Source organism: Triturus cristatus, chromosome 1_2 (assembly GCF_964204655.1).
Source record: "Triturus cristatus chromosome 1_2, aTriCri1.1, whole genome shotgun sequence".
NCBI classification, from domain to species: Eukaryota; Metazoa; Chordata; class Amphibia; order Caudata; family Salamandridae; genus Triturus; species Triturus cristatus.
Window position 1 is genome coordinate 1,138,360,388 of NC_140580.1, and position 20,320 is coordinate 1,138,380,707.

At 46.8% G+C, this 20,320-nt stretch overlaps 1 protein-coding gene across 2 annotated transcripts in view; it reads right to left on the bottom strand.

Annotated features, from left to right (window-relative positions):
• ADAMTS13 (ADAM metallopeptidase with thrombospondin type 1 motif 13) overlaps window positions 1–20,320 on the bottom strand; it is a 255,971-nt gene that overhangs the window by 141,349 nt on the left and 94,302 nt on the right. For both annotated transcript variants that reach the window (XM_085613864.1, XM_085613863.1), the window contains exons 12-16: window positions 17,749–17,875; window positions 8,838–8,983; window positions 7,915–8,035; window positions 2,152–2,232; window positions 1,880–2,061 (exon numbers count right to left, since the gene is read on the bottom strand). In XM_085613864.1, coding sequence (XP_085469990.1) covers window positions 1,880–2,061; window positions 2,152–2,232; window positions 7,915–8,035; window positions 8,838–8,983; window positions 17,749–17,875 — 657 coding nt within the window. The remainder of the gene's footprint in view (window positions 1–1,879; window positions 2,062–2,151; window positions 2,233–7,914; window positions 8,036–8,837; window positions 8,984–17,748; window positions 17,876–20,320) is intronic.

The following is a 20,320-nucleotide window of genomic DNA, read 5'->3' on the forward strand; positions in this document are numbered from 1 at the left end:
TGTATCTCAATGTCCCATCACTTGTATCTCAATGTCCCATCACTTGTATCTCAATGTCCCATCACTTGTACTTCAATGTCCCACCATCTGTATTTCAATGTCCCACCACCTGAATCTCAGATTGTATCTCAATGTTCCATCACCTGTATCTCAATGTCCCATCACCTGTATCTCAATGCCCCATCACCTGTATCTCAATGTCCCATCACTCGTATCTCAATGTCCCATCACTCGTATCTCAATGTTCCATCACCTGCATCTCAATGTCCCATCACCTATATCTCAATGCCCCATCACCTGTATCTAAATGTTCCATCACATGTATCTCAATGTCCTATCACTCGTATCTCAATGTCCCATTACCTGTGTCTCAATGTCCTTTCACTTGTATCTCAATGTCCCATCACCTATGTCTCAATGTCCTATCACTTGTATCTCAATATCCTATAACTTGAATCTCAATGTCCCATCACTTGTATCTCAATGTCCCATCACCTGTATCTCAATGACCTATCACTTGCATCTCAATGACCCATCACCTGTATCTCAATGCCCTCTCACCTGTATCCCAGTGTCTCATCACCTGTATCTCAATTTCCCATCACCTGTATCTCAACGTTCTATCACCTGTATCTCAATGTCCTATCACTTGTATCTCAATATCCCATCACTTGCATCTCAGCACCTTCTCACAATCCCAACAATCCATCATCTGTTTCCCAACCTCTTGTCCGATAATTATATCTTACACTGTCATCACGTAATTTTCAACTTCTTTTTGCCAGCATTTCATCACATGTATCTTATTATCTCATCAGCTATATGTCAACGTCTTATCCATCTATCTCATCTCAACACTTCTATCTCAATATATGATCACCTGCAGATCAGTGCTCTTGTATTGGGAAGAGCTGTGGTGCCACGGCCAGGGCGACTGACTCCAGAATCTGGGGATCAAGGTTCGATCCCCGGCGTCGGCGGCAGATTAGCCCAGCACCATGTGACTTTGGGCATTAGCTAGTTTAATCTTCCCAAAGGCCCCCAGCGCCTAGAGACCCTTACGGGTGATTGTTCACGCTTTACAAATGTGGATTATTATTATTATTCGTATATCATTGCCGCATCACTTAAATTTCAACCTGTCACAGCCTAAATCTCACTGCAAATGGCTTAATGTGTAATCTCCTGTAGTTAACGGCCACAGCAACTGTAACTTGTCATACGCTCTATCTCAACCTCTCATCACCCGTATCCCTTCCACTCATTGCATGTATCTGAACATCCCAACGTCTGTATCATCGTATCAGATGTATCTCTACCTATCATCACTTGCATTTTTATCTTATCCTTATCTCTATCCCAAAGTCTTACCACCTCTAGTTGAATATGTGTTACCCACGGTCTCAAGGTATCATCACATCATCATCCCCTATCAGCCCCTCATCAGCTGCATCTCAGCGTGTCACTGCATCCACGTCATCATCCCTTCCCCTATATCCTAAAGCCTTATCACCTGTACCTGTGCGTATCATTGCATTCATCCTATCACCTGTGTCCCAAAACCGTCTCATCTGTATCTTAATGTATCACTGCATCCGTGCCATCATCCCATCACCTGTGTCCTCATCAACTGCATCTCCATGTGTCATTGCATCTGCACCATCATCCCATCACCTGCATCCCGAGCCCTCATTACCTGTACCTCTATGCTTCATTGCATACATCTTATCACTTGTATCCCAATACCTTATCACCCGTACATCAATGTATCATTGCATTCACACCGTCATCCCATCGCCTGTGTCCTCATCAACTGCATCTCAGTGTATCACTGCATCCTTGCCATCATCACGACACCTGCATCCCAAGGCCTCATCACCTGTATCTCAATAGGTTCCTGTGTCGGACCATTAATCAGGATCTCCTCCCTGTGTGGCAGTTGATCCTTTGTCAGAAACAGTTGGTATTCGATCCGGATGTCCTCCAGGATGGAGGGGTGAGTGATGTTTAGGGAAATGCTCCCCTTACCAGACACCACATATGCACCTTGCATTTTGATGGCTAGGAGAGAAGTAAGCATACAGAGATCAGAGCTGGCAGAGAAGGTTTATTACTTAGTGGTACTCCTTGGTAAAGGCTGTCTAGACTCACCCATATGTGTGAACATAGACTTGCTGTTGGACACACGGACAGTGGTGGAGCCAGCCAACAAGGTCAAGAAAGTAACATACTCTGAAATAAAAGAAACGGCAAGCGTTTAGGTCATTCATTGGTGCACTGGAGACTTACACAGAGATTGTCACCCCTTCACAGCTCAGTAGGGTACAGGAATAGCATGTTTACTGTTTAAAGTTTCTGTCTTAGAAATGCTACACCACTATCATACTACAGGAGCTCTCCCCGAGCTTAGGGGTAGTTTCGAACACCATGCTTTCAGGATGTTTCACGTCTCAGTGTAGATGTAGTATAAGAATATCGTAGTCAGAATATTGTCTGACTTAAACAGAGTGTCCTAACTATCACTTACAAAAATATTGCCCGCTGGAATTGAATGAAAAAACATTTATAAAGTGCGTAGCTACCCTAAGGCATCCCAGCGAAGTTGTCAGACGCTGACAAAGTGGACCATATGATTAAGTGGAATTCTGGAAAAAACAGGTTTTAAGAAGTCTCCGGAAGGGCATCAGGTTGGGCTCCCCACGTATGTAGGGAGGGAGAGCATTTCATAGCTTAGCAGAGTTGTAAGAAAAAGAACGCCTGCCACTTCTAGCTCTCTTTATTTTAGGAAGCACGGCACGTGAGAGGGTAGCCGAACGGAGGCTTCTGTTTGGGCGGTAGGGGGCGATCATAGATCGACTGATTGTCGGTCCATTCTCCAGATGGACTTATGCGTGACACACATAGCCTTAAATTTGATTCTCTCCATAATAACCAACCAATGAAGGCTCTTCAGTACTGGCTTGGCAGATTTCCGGTAGGGGATCTGGAGGAGCAGGCGAGCTGCGCAATTTTGCAGGATCTGTAGCTTGGAGATTGTGGCTTGGGAAGCTCCTAAATAAAGGGCATTCCCATAGTCCAGGCGTGATAAGAGCCTGGACCATTTTCCTTCTTGCCTGGAACAGGAGGAGAGGAAGTATTTTGCGGAGCATCCTCAGGATGACATAGCACGTGGCCGATAATTTTACCGCCTGATAATCAAAATTCAGGGAGCGATCCAGCCGTATTCCCAAGCTTTTAATCTGGTTCTTTGGTTCCGGAGCGGGGCCAAGACAGTTAGGCCATAGCAGCCCTGAGTTGAAGTTTGGCGAGTTGCCAAGGAGCATAAGCTCCGTCTTGTCTCCATTTAGTTTCAGGCAAGAGAGTTCCATCTATTTAGCTACCTTCTCTAGGCAGCAGCCTAGGCTGCCGGATGACTTTTCAGGGTGGTTTAAGGCCATCACGAGCTGTGTGTCATCGGCATAGGTAACGATTTTTATGCTAAATGGACGGACTATCTCTGCCAGTGGAATCATGTAAACATTGAACAGTGTGGGACTCAAGAAGGATCCCTGAGGCACACCGCAGCTGAGAGACATGCGTTTAGACATGATATCTCCTTCAAAGACCTGAAAGGACCTGTCTTCTAAGAAGGACTGCATCCAGGTGATGACACCCCGTCACCCCATGACTACTGAGTCTGAAGGTCAAGATGTTATAGTTGACGGTGTCAAATGCAGTACTGAGGTCTTGGAGGATGATAGCCGCCGTACAAACTTGATCCAGAATTTTCCTGGACTCTTCAACCACTGCTAAAAGAGTGGTTTCAGTCCCATGTTGGGGCCGGAACCCTGTCTGTGAAGGGTGAAGAAGCTTGTTGGATTCTAAAAACCCGGATAAGACTGAATTGATATGCCTCTCCAGGATTTTACTGAGCATCGGGAGGAGGGAGATGGGGCAATAGTCCCCCATATTATCCTGGTCAAGACAGAGCTTTCACCATTGAGCATTTCCAAGGCGGGGGAACCACTCCAGAGGAAATGGAGGAATTAACCAATTCGAGAATTACTGGGAGAATTAATATTGGAAACACGACCCCCATGAACCAATATTTTTACAAACACTATTTTAGGAGATTATTTTATGGCAGATCATTTTTTTGTGTATGGTATTTAGACATACAGTCCTCTGAACTTGTACATGAGGCTCAGTACATGTGAAGGTCCTTCACAACTGGTTAATATTCCTATGGCTCATGTCTTATTTTACTATGTATGTTAAGATCATGTTATAGGTTATCTGTTGGTGCTGGGTTTGTGTTACGCAGAACACCTGGCCATGCTGATGGAGGGCACATGGGAGTCATCATCATCATCAAATATCGTTATTTCGCCCAAAGCCATAAACAATCCAATAAAATCGAACAATAGAAAATACAATAAATAAATAACATATTAAAACAACTTGGGACAACGAGACATCTACATTTTAACAGCAAAAATATAAAGGGACAATGCATAAAATAGTACGGTCTTGTCAATAAAAATTATACAACATCCATAGGTACGTAACCATGGTGTGCTAATTAAAGAGCCCACAGACACCACCCCATCTAGCTCAAATTAGCCCTATGATGTCTTATCAACCACATAGTTCCCAGGAACTTTGCTACCACATACACAAACAAAGGGCAAGTATCCGCTTTCAATATCCTCATGGCATCAAGGTGACTAGCGGTACCCAGTTGTCTATTGGTGCCAGTCATGCTGAATGGGGTTGGACATAGACACGTAGGAGTCATATCTAGCCTTGCAAACTCTGCTAGTACATAATACAGGTAATTTTCAGAGAGTGCTCATATTCCACACACTATGCTACGATCATCCATTTGACAGAATCCTTCCTAGGCTTAGGGTACACTGTCTCCCACACCATCCTGCAATCACCTTACAAAATCATCCTTGAGGTCATTGTGCCACACAATGCTAGGTTCATATCATGGAACTACTTTAGATGCTGAAACTCTTTTATCTACTCCACACCACGACCATGTTACAGAATACGTGATGTACCACCGTACACACACATGCTAGAATCACCAAAGACAATCTTGCTTGATACTGGAGCGCAGTCTACAATACCATGCGAAGACCAGGTTATGGAATAGCTCTTGCTCTTGGGGTGCTGTATTTCACATAGTGCTAGGCTCATGGAGCGGATTCATTCTTGATCTTTCGCTGTTGTCATGCACACCATGCTAGGGCCCGGTTAGCGAGTCCTTGATGTTTGCTTACTATCACATACACTATGCTTGGACCATGCTGGGGAATCCTTGGGATCATGATATTACAATAAACACCACGGTATGACCATGTTGCAGAACCCATTAGTATAGGGTAACTTCATGTTAAAGAATCCTTGATGGTGGGGCACTATTCACACCTACCATACAACACTCTAGAGTTACCAATACTGGGGTACTACTGAACACCCCACACACGTATCGTGTTAAGTAATCCATGGTGTTCTTAAGCTACTTAGCATGTCATGCCAGGGTCATTTTATGATATCGTTGGTGTTGGGGTCCTGCCAAACACACTATTATAGGATTACATTAATGGAATTCTTCCTCATATGGTGGCACTATCCAAAAGCCCGCTTGAGGATCATGTGACAGAACCTGTGATGCTGAGATTCTATTAAAGGATGTTAGGATCATTGTGTGCATCCTTGAAAGTTGAGGTGGTGCCAAACATTCCACATTATGGAATCGTTCTTAATGTTGGGGTACGTTATGTGTGGCTCAGCTCTTATACCAATTTGTGTTGTCACTGCACACTCAAATGGTGAAGAAAAACATGCTGCATCTCACACAAGCGCATGCTCAATATTGAGTGTTTTCTTGTTGTTACCTTGTCTAAAAGGGTTGTTGTTGCTATTATGGGAATTGGTGAAAAGACAAGACTTGCATTAATCATAATATATTGTGATAATGCAGTTCTAGTCTCACTTTGAGCTTTAAGGGACAATGCTTAAGTTACAGTCACCAATAGTTGCCTACTTATGGAAATAAAGGTTTTCATTCCTTACTGTCCAGTAAACAATCCTCACTTCAAACATGATTCTGAATCACGAGCCAAGGATTCACCTGGTCTAGTACACATAACTTTTTTCATAATCACACTGATTCACTGTAAATATACAGGAACTATAAAGATAGTGGTTTTGATCCCATAGACCCTCACTCAGGGCACTTGTATTAGGGTTGAAACATGTCAACATCTTATTAGGGTCGAGCATTCCCTTGCTTTGGTTTTAATCCTACACTATGCTGACATGAATAAAATATCTGTCAACCAGTAGGAAGTTTTAACCCTCCCACTTTCTTCCTTTCTGCTTTCTCTTCTAGACACCTCCCCACTGCATTAGAGTCACATATGGTAGAAAAGAGCTCCCCTAAACAGGGTTGAAGCCCACACTGGTTCAATATGAGGAAGGGCTCTAGGGTGAAGCATCCACCTCGGAGTGTGCTAAGGCCTTCCAATCTAAACACTGGGATAAACTATCCATAGACAGCAGAGGTCTGACATTAGTATTATCACACCGCGTCAGGATTCCTATACGTGTGCCAGAGTACTTATGTTCATATCTATCACTGAACAGGGAGGATGTACTTTTTTATTAGCTACCACCCATCTACAACATTTTAACAAGTCCTTAATTGCGGGGTACTGTGGTACACACTAACCTAGGATCATGATATGAAATCCTTGACACCAGTGTAGTGGGATATATACCAGGCTAGAATAGCTTCATGGAATTCTTGATGTTGGGGTCCTGCCAGGTGTACCAAGTAGGATCATTTTAATACTATACTGTAGCATTGGTAATTCACACACTGATGCACCTTTGCACTAAATAACAGATGTTGTTTGTTACCATGCAGAATGGTACTCACTTTATCGATCTCAGAAGTAAGAAACACTGAGTGACCCAACCAGGATTGGAACCTGTGACCATGAAGTCAAACACAGATTGCTGTATTGGATACATTAGTCCACTGAGCCACCAATCCTAGCTGCTGGGATATGGTTGGAAACATTTCTTTACAATAATACCATTAGGATCATGTTACAGATGTCTTGATGAAGGTGAGCCATGGTATACACCACTTTGGAGGCACACTTTAGAACAACTGATGTATTGATACTGCCATACGCACACTTAGGGGATCACAGTATGGATTAGTCTTGATTTTGGGGTACAGTTGTACAGGAACATGTTATAGTATCCTTAAAGATGCAGTAGTTCTCTTATCACCAGGCACAGGCCATGTTGCAGGGTTTTTCTAGGAATGGGTTCATGTCGAGTTAACTACCCGTAACTCCGGAAACAGATAGAATCCTTATTAGGGTTGGCTACCGTTAACATGTTGGATCGGGTTGATGTTGTGACACTGTCACACCATGCAACAATTGCCTCATCATATTCATCTTCATTCTAAGGGGCTGGCTGCTAAATACACTATCCTTGGACCCTGATATATAGTCAGTGGTGCTGGCGTAGTGTCTTAGTAACAATGGTTGGATCATGTTACAGAACGTTTCGAGAGAGGGTTCCTACTGTGCTCTACATACTCGATTAACGTGGATCCTTCCTAGACTTGGTTCACTGTTCTGCGCACCATGCTAGGATCACGCTATCCTAGTAGGGTACCCGGGGTGTTGTGGTGAGGTCCTGCATATCAAGCTAGGATCATGCTACACAGTCTTTGAGGTTGTAGTTCTGTCCTACACACCATTCTGTGACCTTGTTATCGAATTCTTTGTTGTTCCGAGGTACTGTACAGAACAAGCCAGAGACAAGCAGGAGGAGAACTATCATCATGCCGAATGTTAGGTCCCTGCTGCAGGAGGGGAAGAATGGGTCGACGCTTACCTCGGGCTTTGCCTTCAGTGAAGGATCCAGTGATACTAGAGCAGGTGCTGTTATCCCCTCCGCAGACCTGGCACTGGTCCATGACCTTCTCAGAGTCCATCTTCCCATCACATCCGAACCTCTATGAAGGCAAAGAGCAAGAGAAACAAACAACATGTATCGTTTATTCAGGAGAACTACCAGAGAGCACCAAGATGAACTAGGAGGGAGGCAGCCTGGTAGGGAGAGTGAGCGAGGAAAGCAGTGAAGAAAAGGAACATAGGAGGTGGTAGAATCCACATTGGACTGGTGGAATGAGTGGAATTGAGAATTGGTGGATACCATGCAAGACTGAAGGGGAAAGGGTATTGGGATGGAGTAAAGATGAATGGAAAAACATACAAATGGACCGATGAAGGGAAGAGGAGTTAGTCAGGAGTATATGTGGGAGCATATGGCTAGGTGGACACACTGGTGGCCATAGACAGCTAAAAGTGGATTGAAAGATGACGTAATGTTAGTACAAGGGAAGATGCATGGATTGATCAGAATCCTGGATAGTGGGACAGATTTCTGGAAGAAGGTCTCTTTAGATATAAAACAGATTGGGGTATGGCTAAGTGCATGAATTCACATTACAAGATAGGCAGATGGTTTAAGTAACTTGTTAAATACGAGAACAAATAGGGATGAATGTGTGGATGAATACATTGGTGGGGTGGATGGCTGTAATACTTAATGGCAAGAAGCAGAGGAGTGGATGTTTAGTCATTTGAAAGGGATGGAATAGATAGATGAATAGATAACTGAGAGGGCAAGGTTGATGGTGGAAAGTGGTGAATGAGCCACAAAGGACAGACTATGAATTTCTTTCATATTGTTTGCATTCGGTCCCAGGCTCAGTGCTAAAGGCAGTGGTGACACCTTGGCAGAGCTGACCTTACCTTGCAGCTCCCTGTCACACAGAGGTTGAAGGCCCCACCGTCATCAGCTCCTGCCTCACACCTCGTACCATCCATAAAGTGCTGTCCTCTGCTCACCATGAAGCTCTTGCCTACTGCCTTGCACATAAACTGGCACAGGGTATGACCTAAGTGAAAGGACACAGAGACAAATATAAGTCCTTCACTGACGATGCAGTAAGAACATTTCCTATCTGCCTTTGAAACTCGGAATCTACATGGATCCAACTTTTGCCCCTTGCATTCACAGTAATATTGCCATCTTTGACCTTTGCACCACATTGTCTCCATCGCCTTTCATTGGATGCTGTTCCAGGAATTCACTCCTACTTCTGATTCGTCTTAGTTTACCACACCTTGTCCCTTATTCCCTCCCAATCTCATATCAAAACCTTTCGCTCCAATAGCAGACTTCTGAAGGTAAACTCTTTTGCTTTGTACAATGCTTATGTTGTTTATGACGTAAAATGAATGTTTACCATATCCTCTGTTTCTCCCTTTCTTCAGGGCATACATATTTCTCTTGTTGAGCCTCTCTCCTCCTCAAAGTATGCCTTGTTGTATGAAAGGAGAACTCCAATGGGTATTGAGGGTGGATGGCACAGGATCATCACTGGTTCACTGGCTTCGATGATGAACTCCTCATCAAGGATTGAATGAGCAGACTTGAAAATCTCTCTGACGGAGTGAATAACACGCCCTCCTCACAAATCACAATGAAATATATCAATGATTTTTGACTGCAGTTACAAACCAGCTGACATACCAACTCCTCAGTGCAATATGCATATTGATCGCTTGTATTCCAGGTGTCAATGGGGACCTGCCCTGGCAGTTCGGGCTAGACTGTTCCATCCCCAAGTAATTACCAGTGGCTGAGATGAATTCAAGCATTCCATCCATCCATCTTTTGTATATTTCGGTGCGATTTCCGAGGTGGGACGGGTGTGGCAAGACATGGGTCCTGTCCGTACTGTGCCACTGGAAGCAAGCCATACCCGACTGATGAGCCCTAATAAGGGGGAAACCGGTCTTGAGTTGCTTGTGTTCTGGTTCAGGGAGGACCTGCCTAGCAGTTTGGGTTGGAGTGTTCCCAGTTGAGCAGAGTAAAGACTGATTTACATATGACTAGGTCCAAACTGAAGTGGCATGGTGAGCAAAATAACAATGGATTGGGATGCAGCCCAAGTAATTACCAGTAGCTGAGATTAATTCAAGCTTTCCATCCATCACTTTTTTGTATACTTCAGGGTAATGAAGTAGCAAATCAAGATGAATAAGTTACTTCCTTTGGCAGTGCTCTTTCAGGTGACTACTCTACCTAACCTCAGATTACTACCTCTTAAATTCCCCCAGGTAACTGACTTGATCCAGAAACCTTTTCCATCAATTGCTCCCACATGCCAATAAACGGCCCACTGTACTCTGTTGTAGCCTCCTCACACCTCCAAAATGAATGTCAAGCAGCAGTATATAGGTGCCACTCCTTGGCAATGACGTTTTATAAAGCCTTCTACAAAATTAGAAGTGAAGCATCGGAGGAGGAGCCTAGCGCTTGACCAAGATGGCCGCGTGAGCTTTGAGCTTTGAGCTCCCGAGACCCTTGTGCCCTCCGTCGTCTATCCTGTATATAATCCTGTTTGTATGCATGGCATCGTGTAGATGACTTGTCAGGGAGGTGATCGATGCCACCCGAGGTCGAATCGCCCACCGGGAACCGGAGTTATGCATGGCGGAAGATTGAGGCCTATCTCCGAGGGATGCCAGGGGCTCGAGTTGGCAGGATGCCCGGCCTCTAATTGAACAACAGCGGCCAGGCGAGGTGTGAACTGCCGGACGGAGGTCCCTATCCTTTCACTTTCACTTTCTCGCCCTTTGTCTGCCCAGCCCCGGGAGTGCTCGCGTCTGCTTTATTATCATTTGGACGCTCTGCATGCCACACTGGCGACCCATCGTAAGACGGAGCACTCCTGATCTCTCTCGCTGAGAGAGGGCAGTCCTGTTTGAACCGACTTGCTTGAGCCCACCATGTCGGGCAAAGCAGAGGTGGACCGGCCGAAGCCCAAGGCCACCAGGCGGGGAGCCTACACTCAAGCCAATAACATGGACCGCTATGCCCAGCAGAAGGGGTCACCGGGTGCACCGAGCCAGTCCCCGGACACACAGAAGACAGCCTCACCCTTGGCCCCGGAGCTCTCACTGCAGGATGTCATGGGTGCACTCGACGGGCTGCAGATTTCGATTGGGAGACAGTTTGATGCCCTGGCGCACAAAGTGGATACCATCTTGGTGGATGTTAATCTGATCCGCGCGGATTTGGGCAAAACAAATGAACGGGTCAAATCCCTGGACATCAGGACCACGAGCCTCGCCGATGATGTCTCGGACCTGCAGACCGAGGTCCGTAAGTTGCGGACCGAGAGTGATCTCGCCGCCCGTCGGCTGGAGGACTTCGAGAGCCGGGCCAGGCGCAACAACGTGCGCGTTATCGGGGTCCCGGAGTCCTCGGATGAGACTTCAGTGGACCTGCTCGTGGAGGACTTGGTGCTCAATCATCTGCAGCCTAAGGGTCTAGGGAAGTTCTTCGCAGTTGAGCGGGCCCATAGAGTGCCGGGTGGGCGGCCCAAGGTGGGAGCCACACCGAGGCCGATCGTCGCCCGGCTCTTTCATTTTCGAGACCGGGACGCCATCCTGCAGGCCTCGAGGGTAACGGGCCCGGTCCCCTTCCAGAACGCGTCAGTGAATTTCTATCCTGACTTCACCCAGCAGGTGCAGAGGCAGCGGCAGGGCTTCCTGGGGGTGAAGAGGAGGCTTCGGGAGAGGGAACTGAAATACGCCATGCTCTTCCCTGCCAGACTACGTGTGGTGTTTGAAGACCGAACATTCTTCTTTGAGTGGCCTGCCATGGCGGATGAATGGCTGGACGCTCTGCCTCGACGACGCACGGAAGAGGACACTGCCGTAGACGGGGACAGTGGCCGGGATGAACAAGGTTGATGTCTTCGGAACCGGGCTGACTCGGATTGACTTTAGATAATGACTTGCAGTAAATACGGAGGTTGTGGGAGGACGAGGGGAGCTCTTTCCTCCCTTAGGGTACTTTTTGTAGATTTTGGGTTTGGTAGGGCGACAGGCACACTGCAAGTTGGGGGGGCTTTGTAAGCTGCAGCAGGGGTGCAGGGTGGGGGGGGGTTTCCGGGATTTTGGGTTTGTTGTTGGGGGGTTTGTTTCCGCAAGGCATAGTGATTATTTCCAGGACTGTTCCATGGTGGCTCTTCGGGTGTGGGGTGGGCCTCTTTACGTTTGGGGATGGGGGGTAGGGGTTTAAGTGTTATAAGCTGGAATGTTAATGGTTTGGGGGATCGCATTAAGCGTGGGATTGTTTTGAAATTCTTGAAACGGTCATTGCCGGATGTTGCCCTGCTGCAGGAGACGCATCTTATAGGTAATACGTGCTATGCCCTGAATAGGAAGGGTTATAAATTCATAGCTCATTCGGGATTCTCCTCTGGGTCCAGGGGTGTGGGCATCCTAGTCAGAGCCTCGCTACCATTTGAGGTGGACTCCACCATTGTTGATGATAGGGGGAGGTTTGTGGCGGTGGCGGGGCGGTGGGAAGGAAGAACTTTGGTTTTAGTTACGGTGTATGTCCCGCCGGCCCTGCAGGCCTCCACGTTCACAGATCTGGGTAGGGCCCTGCTGGATCTCCCGGGGGGTATGCTTGTAGTGGGAGGTGATTTCAACGCTGTTGGCTCCGGCCTGCTGGATAGATACCCGCCCAGAGACACTGGGGGGGCTCAGAAGTGGCTTCCAGATTTTCTAGATACGCTTGGCCTGATAGACTGCTGGAGGCTCCGGCACCCCACACAGAGCCAATACACTTTCCACTCCGGGGCGCATGGTAGCCTTTCCAGGATTGACTACCTACTCACTCTGGCTGCGCATGCCTCATTGGTGTCTGAGGCCAGGCACATGGCGCGTGGTATATCTGACCATTCGCCGGTGTGGGTCAGGCTGGATCTGGGTCGAGAGGGAGGGGGAAGGGTGGCCCCTATCAACCCTTGGTATTTCCAAGACCCCAAGATGCGCAGCGCGCTGGTAAAGACAGTAGATAATTTTTTCAAGGACAATCAGGGATCCGTGGACTCGGCAGTGTCGCTGTGGGAAGCATTTAAGACTGTGCTGCGAGGGGAAGCCCTCTCCCTTGTAGTGGCTGCCAAGCGGCGGAGAGATGGTGAGGTTTTGCAGGTTGAGGAGGAGATCGCGGCTTTGGAGGGAGCGCTGGAGGAGGAGGTTACAGAGGCCTCACTGCATGAGCTGTGCTTGAAGCAAACCGAGTATAAGGACCTGGTGACGAATGCCGCTAAGAGCAGGGCCGTCTGTATGATGTTGGTGACAAGGCCGGGAAACTCCTGGCTTGGCTGGACAAAAAAGAACGGGTCAATAGAGTAGTGCCGGAGTTGACGGGAGAGGGGGGAGAGGTGATTGTGGAACCTGAGAGGATTGTGCAGTGCTTCTCGGACTATTTCCGTATGGTCTATGCCTCAGTGTCGGACAGGCCGCCCGAGGACTCGCGTGACCTCCTGCGTGATATCGCATTGCCCTGTCTCTCTGATATAGATAGGGACGATCTAGATGGTGACATAACGGTCGATGAGGTGGCGGGGGCTATCCGCGCGTTGAACTCGGGCAAGGCCTCGGGTCCGAACGGCTTGCCGGTCGACCTGTACAAGCTGTTTCCGGATAGGGTTGCCCCTCACCTGCGCGCCATGTTCGTGGAGGCGCGGGGGAGTGGGGCCCTCCCGTTGGATCAGCGACTGGCGACGATTGTGGTTATACACAAAGAGGGCAATCCCCGAGATAAGTGCGCCTCATATAGGCCTATCTCACTCCTTAACGCAGAGCCGAAAATTCTGGCTAAAATCCTGGCGGCCCGGTTGATTAGGGTACTCGGTGACTTGGTCCACCCGGATCAATCCGGATTCATCCCGCACCGTAACACAGCGTTAAATCTTCGGCGCCTTCATGGTGTAATCGCCAGGGCGGGCACGCTGCGTGAACCAGCTATTGTGGCGTCTCTCGATGCCACGATGGCCTTTGACACGGTGGAATGGGCATATTTGTGGGCCGTGTTGACCAAGTTCGGCTTTGGCCACGGTTTTGTGAGCTGGGTGAGGTTGCTGTATGAGGGCCCTCTTGCGAGTGTGGTGGTAAATGGCCGGGCGTCGACTCCGTTTCAGCTTGGGAGGGGTACTCGGCAAGGTTGTCCCCTGTCGCCATTGTTGTTTGCCCTCGCCCTTGAGCCGCTGGCTGCGTGGATACGCTGGCACCCGGATATACGGGGACTTAGATGGTCGCCTGAACACGAGGACCGTATATCGCTCTATGCTGATGACATCCTGTTGTATCTTGCCTCACCCAAGAAATCACTTATAGTGGTCTGTGACGTACTCACATCTTTCGGTAGGAACTCGGGTCTCGTTATCAACTGGAGTAAATCGTATTTATATGTTCTTAGTGGCGAGGTTCCACCGATCCCTCGAACTTGTTCGATCCAGGTTGCTCAGCAGGGCTTCGTGTATCTGGGGATCTTTATCTCCATGGACTCTGCCGTGCGATATGAGAGGAACCTGCTCCCCCCCCTAGCGCGCCTGAGGCGGGATGTGGAGGGCTGGCGGAGGCTGCCGCTCTCCCTCGTTGGGCGCGCGGCCCTGTTCAAAATGATGTCTCTTCCCCGGTTCCTCTACGCACTGCAGAATACTTTGGATTGGGTACCGGCCAACTACTTTCGGGAGGTTGAAGGCCTCCAACGAACGTTGCTGTGGGACGGGCGGCCGCGAATAGCTATTGCAAAGTTGACGCTTCCATGGTACGACGGGGGTATTGCGCTTCCAGACATCCGACGGTACTATTGGGCCACCCAGCTGAGTGCGATTAATCATGGGTTTTATGGCCCTGCCCTCAGCCCTGAGTATATCATGGAATGGTGGTTGCTGCGTGGTGGTAACTATTACAGGGCATTGTATTCGCGGTCCCTGGACTCGTCCCTCACGGGGCCCACTGGTGTGGCGGTGCGTGTGTGGAAGATGGCAACTGACTCGCTGGGCTGGAAGGATAGGCTCACCCTCGCTACCCCGCTGTTTGAATCTGAGAGACTGGGTAGGCTTTGGCACACAAAAGGCTTTGACAAATGGGACTTGATCGGCATCTCCAGGGTCGGAGATGTCCTGATTAAGGGGAGGGTGAAGTCCTTTGAAGAGTTGCAGAAGGAGTATGAGCTCGGGCCATATGAGTTTTTCCGCTATATTCAGGTGCGTCACGCCCTCCGATCAGTCCTCATAGAGGGTGAGAAGGTGCCTGAGTCCTCTCCTTTGGAGGACCGGGTCCTTGATGGCCATATGCCCGAGAGCACGATCTCGCTCATCTATAAGAAACTGATCAACGTCCGGGCGGATATGCTTCTGGGGTTGAGGGACCAGTGGTCTAGGGATGGCCTCGAGTTGGATGACGAGGATTGGCAGTCTGCTGTTTCCTCTCCTAAGGAGGTTGCGATCCCGTCGCGTCTGAGGCTGATGCAGCTTAAAATACTGCATCGAGTGTATGTGACGGGGCCAAGGCTGGTTCACATGGGGTTCTCGGAGGACGGCCTATGCAGGAGGGGATGTGGTATGGTGGGTACTTTCCTGCATATCATTTGGGAATGTGGGGTCATCATGGAATTCTGGAGGAGAGTCCATGCAGTGATGAGGGAGGTGACGGGCATTGCTATGCAACCGGAAGTGCGGTGTTGTCTCCTGAATGTCTGGGGGCCCACTGATCATAATGCGGCGCAGACCCAATGGGTGACTCTGGGTAACATGGTCGCTAAGAGAGATATAGCGCGATTGTGGGGATCCGTGGGGCCCCCCACATTGACCGCGTGGAAAGAAAATATGGACTGGAGTATGCTAAGGGAGAAGACGGTATATTGTGCTAGAGGCCGCCCTCGGAAGTGGCACGCCATCTGGGGGCGGTGGAATCAATACAGGGGGGGAATTTGTCTTGCCCCTGATTTGGATCCCCCCGAGGAACAGCTTTCCTCCTAACCTTCTTTCCAGCTCAGTATGGTTAATGGACTTCTTTGGCCTCTGCTGTCCCCCTTCTTCCTCTTTTCACAGTACTGTAAATGGTAGATGATTGGGGTCCTGCCTCCCCTGGGGGGCTATCACCATGGGCATTCAGTGTTCTTGCCTTGCTGGGGGTTGTTGTGTGTTTTGTGTTTATTTAAAAAATGGAATCTTTGCACTCCTCCTTCACTGTACTGTGGACGCGTCTCTGTTCCTCTTTATCGAAGCTGCCGAACCTCCGGGTTGTCGGCTGAATAGCTGTGTCCAGACTTTTGAAAATAAAGGTTTTTATAAAAAAAAAAAAATTTTAAAAAAAGAAGTGAAGCATCAATAACAGACTGAGAACTGTGTATAGAATCTAACATGGAACACTATTAACACCTAAAAGTCCACCCCACTGAGTAGGGAGGAAGGCGGGCGAATATGCAGTTGGATAGAATATCCACCAGAAAGAGTGTTATAAGAGTTAAGCAATATTTTCTTTGATGGGTTTTTCTAACCTTAGATTCTTCACCTTTTGAACAAATACTGAGAGAGTACCTCTCAAAAAGTGGAGGGTCTGAGGAGTGGACTTCACACCAGAGGATCCTGAGGAGTGGGAACAGCAACCAGCCCTGGCAATGTGCTCGACTGGCCCCACAACTGGGGAGGGAGTGCTAGTGAGAAGCACCACTCCCGCTTTTGTTGCACGGGTCCAAAACCCTCCCCCACCCTTCCGGCCCACCTTAAATACACTTGAAGAGACATCTCTATGCTCACATCATCTCCATCATGTGGAACACCCAAAGGTCCTTTACGGCATGAGTGTCTGAGCCAAAAAAACATTCAAGGCACTGAGGATAGTGGTGCCAATGCACTGTCGGAGAGTCCTCTAATACAACTGGCTGTGTTTTAGTAATCTCATGAAGAAACATTGGCTGGGACCTAACCAATGTACAGCTTTGTCTACTGCTCCTTGAAAGCCTTTGCATGCAACATGCAGCATTTGTTGCGTGTCTTAGAATGATGCTTGGACCCTTGACACCAAAGACAGACGTTATACAGTCCCGTAACTGACACCTGTTTCCTGTAGGTGTGGCATGGCTTGAAGTCTGTACTCTTGCAGAGACAGCTCTATGCCTACTGTCACAAAGCAGAGTTTTGGAACTTCATAGGCACTGACAAGTCTGGAGATGGAGCTCCGGATCCACGTTGAAGGGTGCGGAAAGAAAGGAAGTGAAATCAGCATGAACATATGGTGCTCATATATAGCTCTGTGCCATCACTTCTGGTTGTAGGATGAGACGGCCCCAGAGCCTGATGGAGCCACCTCTCAGTTTCTGGATCCAATCTGCCATCTGGGGGAATTCAGAAAGCAAGGAATCTGCAGTTATGAGAACCTATCAGAAACTGTTTCAGCCAGTAAACAAATACTTCTATAACCAAAGAACATACCATGATAATGGAGAGTGTGGCCAAGAGGTAATATCAAACATTTCATATTCCAGAACTTCTTTTAACTGTAATAGCCGCAAATCTAGCATAACTTCAAAGGCACTTGGGCTATAAAATCATATATTAAGGCCACAATGGTGTGGATGATTCTGCTGATCATTTCTTAACCCTTGTAAATCAACAATGCAGATTTCTATTCTGTGGCAAGATTGCCTAGATGGGGCACGGATAACTTGCATTGCAGCATATAACTACTTCCAAGTTTAAAATATTAGTACATTTATAACTTTTTTGAGACATCAAAGGAACATTTAGTGTAACATTTTACAACTTTGAAATGCCTTCCCTTTTACCTCTAGCGTTATCAAAAGCAGAGCTCCACTTGTAAAATGATGGGACTCCAGGAGCTAGGTACAAAGGCTTTGTGTCTGTAGCCGCACACTGTTCTGCCATGAACTCAGCTTGTGATGTCATGCAGGCCTGAAAAAAGATAGCGGAAAAGGAAGTAAAAAAAGACAGTGGAACAGGGAGGAAGAAACACTGCTTCACATCTAAATAATAAAGGGTTAAATCACACAAGGTGACAAGGAAGAGTCTGAAATGACGTGGGTGACTAGTGAGGAAGTGTAAGATATCTAACTGTTAAGACTACCGTAGAAAAAAGGCTCCAGTCTTGAAGCTCTGGCTGGGCTACCATAGAGCTCAAACAGGGGGACCTGCCTTTGGTAGTTTGGCCTCAGCAGCAAGGTGATATGTTTAGTAAACCAACTAAGCAATGCAGTTATGCACTACAGATCTGTCTGGAATGTGAACATGATATGTTTATAAAAAAAACATAAGAATGGACTAACAAAACTAAAATGACAAAAAACAAAAAAGGTGTTCAAAGTTTGTGGGAAAAGAAATAAAAATCACCAATATCACTAAATGGGAAATGCAGGATTAGTAATGAATGAAACATTGAAAATATTTAAAAAATGTCTTAAGGCCTCATTTAGAGTATTATGGATGTGAGACATCTGGCAAAAAGAGCCGGATATCGCATCCGGCATATTTTGAGGGCATAGAGGTTCTAAAGACATTAAATCTGGAACAAGGAATATCTAACACTTGGTGGTCAACATCCCACATCCAGCAAAGTGCAAGTACGACCCTTAATGTCCACAAGATGTAGCTGGGATCGAGGCATCCAATCTTTGAACCATGAGTTCTAGCAGTCAAATTGAACAAATAGACTTAACCTCGGCAAAGATTTTACCTTTGGACTTGGAAAATAAATTTATGGAGCTAAAACAATCTTAAGTTGGACCAACATCTACAAGTAATTAAGTTGCACCCCAAATGGGTACCTGCAGCTTGGATACATATTCCACGAGAATACTGACCACTGGACATCTGTGCAAAAAATCTAACATGATCAAAGGGCAGGGCAAGGTGGACCTATGAGTACATGCAGCTGTCCAGGATAGAGTGGCACAGACAATTGTACAGTGGAGATTTTCTCAATTGAAACAAGCCAGTTAACCTTGATAACTCAATAGGTCACCACATCCTCCATCACAAACCTTCTCCGTTTTTTAAAGCAAGTTCATCAGTAGATCCCAGCAGTTTATAGGAGATCAGGTGTTCCCATACAACTGGTACAGATCTCCAAACGCCTCCCAGGAAGACGCTAGATAACTGTGCATACATAAAATGGTCCACAGTTTCCACTGGAACTTATCTTCTCACTCCAAAGATTTAGGCTTTCTTGAGACTAGTTCTCCATCAGGCAAACAGCTCTCCATTGCAGGCCCACACCCCTTGGTACTCAAGGAATAGGTGGTGAATCCGTAAACGTCTAGAGCAAGTCACTGAAGCAGGGATTCTGATCATAGGTTATGATATCTCTTCCAGTTTTAATCTGTCAGGCAAAGTTGGAGTTCTTCTCAGCAACAGCTTAGAGCGTAGCTCATCTCCACTTGTCTTTTTTACGTCTTTCTCTTCTCAGTTCAAAAGGGGCTAAGCAGCGGTGCTTAAAAAGATACTCTAATATGCTGTTGGAGAGAATCTCTAAACTAATACTTGACATTTAAAACAAACCCCACAATCCCTTTTCCTGCAATATGTGATATTTCCTACTCCTTGGGGGTGGCTGTGTCCGTGTCTCATCAGGCAAAATGCAACATGTCTAAGATCTTTCATACAATATAGAGCGTTTTTGGGCTCTTGAATTCTTCCCACCTCCACTCCTTTTTTAGTAGGTAAAATCATCCGAATGCAGGAAAAGCCAGAAAGGATTGAAAATAAGAAGCCTGTGAGCAGAGCAGCTCTCAACAAGGCTGATGAGTAGGGCAATTAAGGGTTTCCTTGCAGAAGAAGACTAATTGTTCACAGCTAAACCTAAGCAGCTCATGCATTTGTTCAGGAACCCCTCTGAAGCCTGACATCGGCTGTTGGCCACAGCAGAATAATTAACATGGATTGAGATCCTTCCACAGCCCAGGAGATGTAATTATTGTTTTTAACTCAGCCTAGCTAATAGAAGTACAAAAATTTACAATTCCCATATTTTAAAAACCTAAATGAATAATCAAAAGATATCTCTCATTTTTTGTTTTCAGGATAAATCCACACACATAGATTTGTATTAATTATTACCACAAATTTCCAATTATGAATTTAGAGTTGTTTATACTTTTCTTTTCCATGACATATCTTACACCACTGCTCCTAACTTTTCAGAAGGGTTGCTCAGATAAAAAGACGTACTTGCTTCATAGTGGGGTTAATGAGCCTAACTTCACAGTCCTATAAGTACTCGCACGTAACTTCTTATTGTAGTCTGCACTTGTACAGTCATCTATATATCTTACGGTATGCCAGTTTTTTTTTTTTTTTTTTTGAAAAACCTTTATTGACATTTTGATCATTGACAAGTATGGG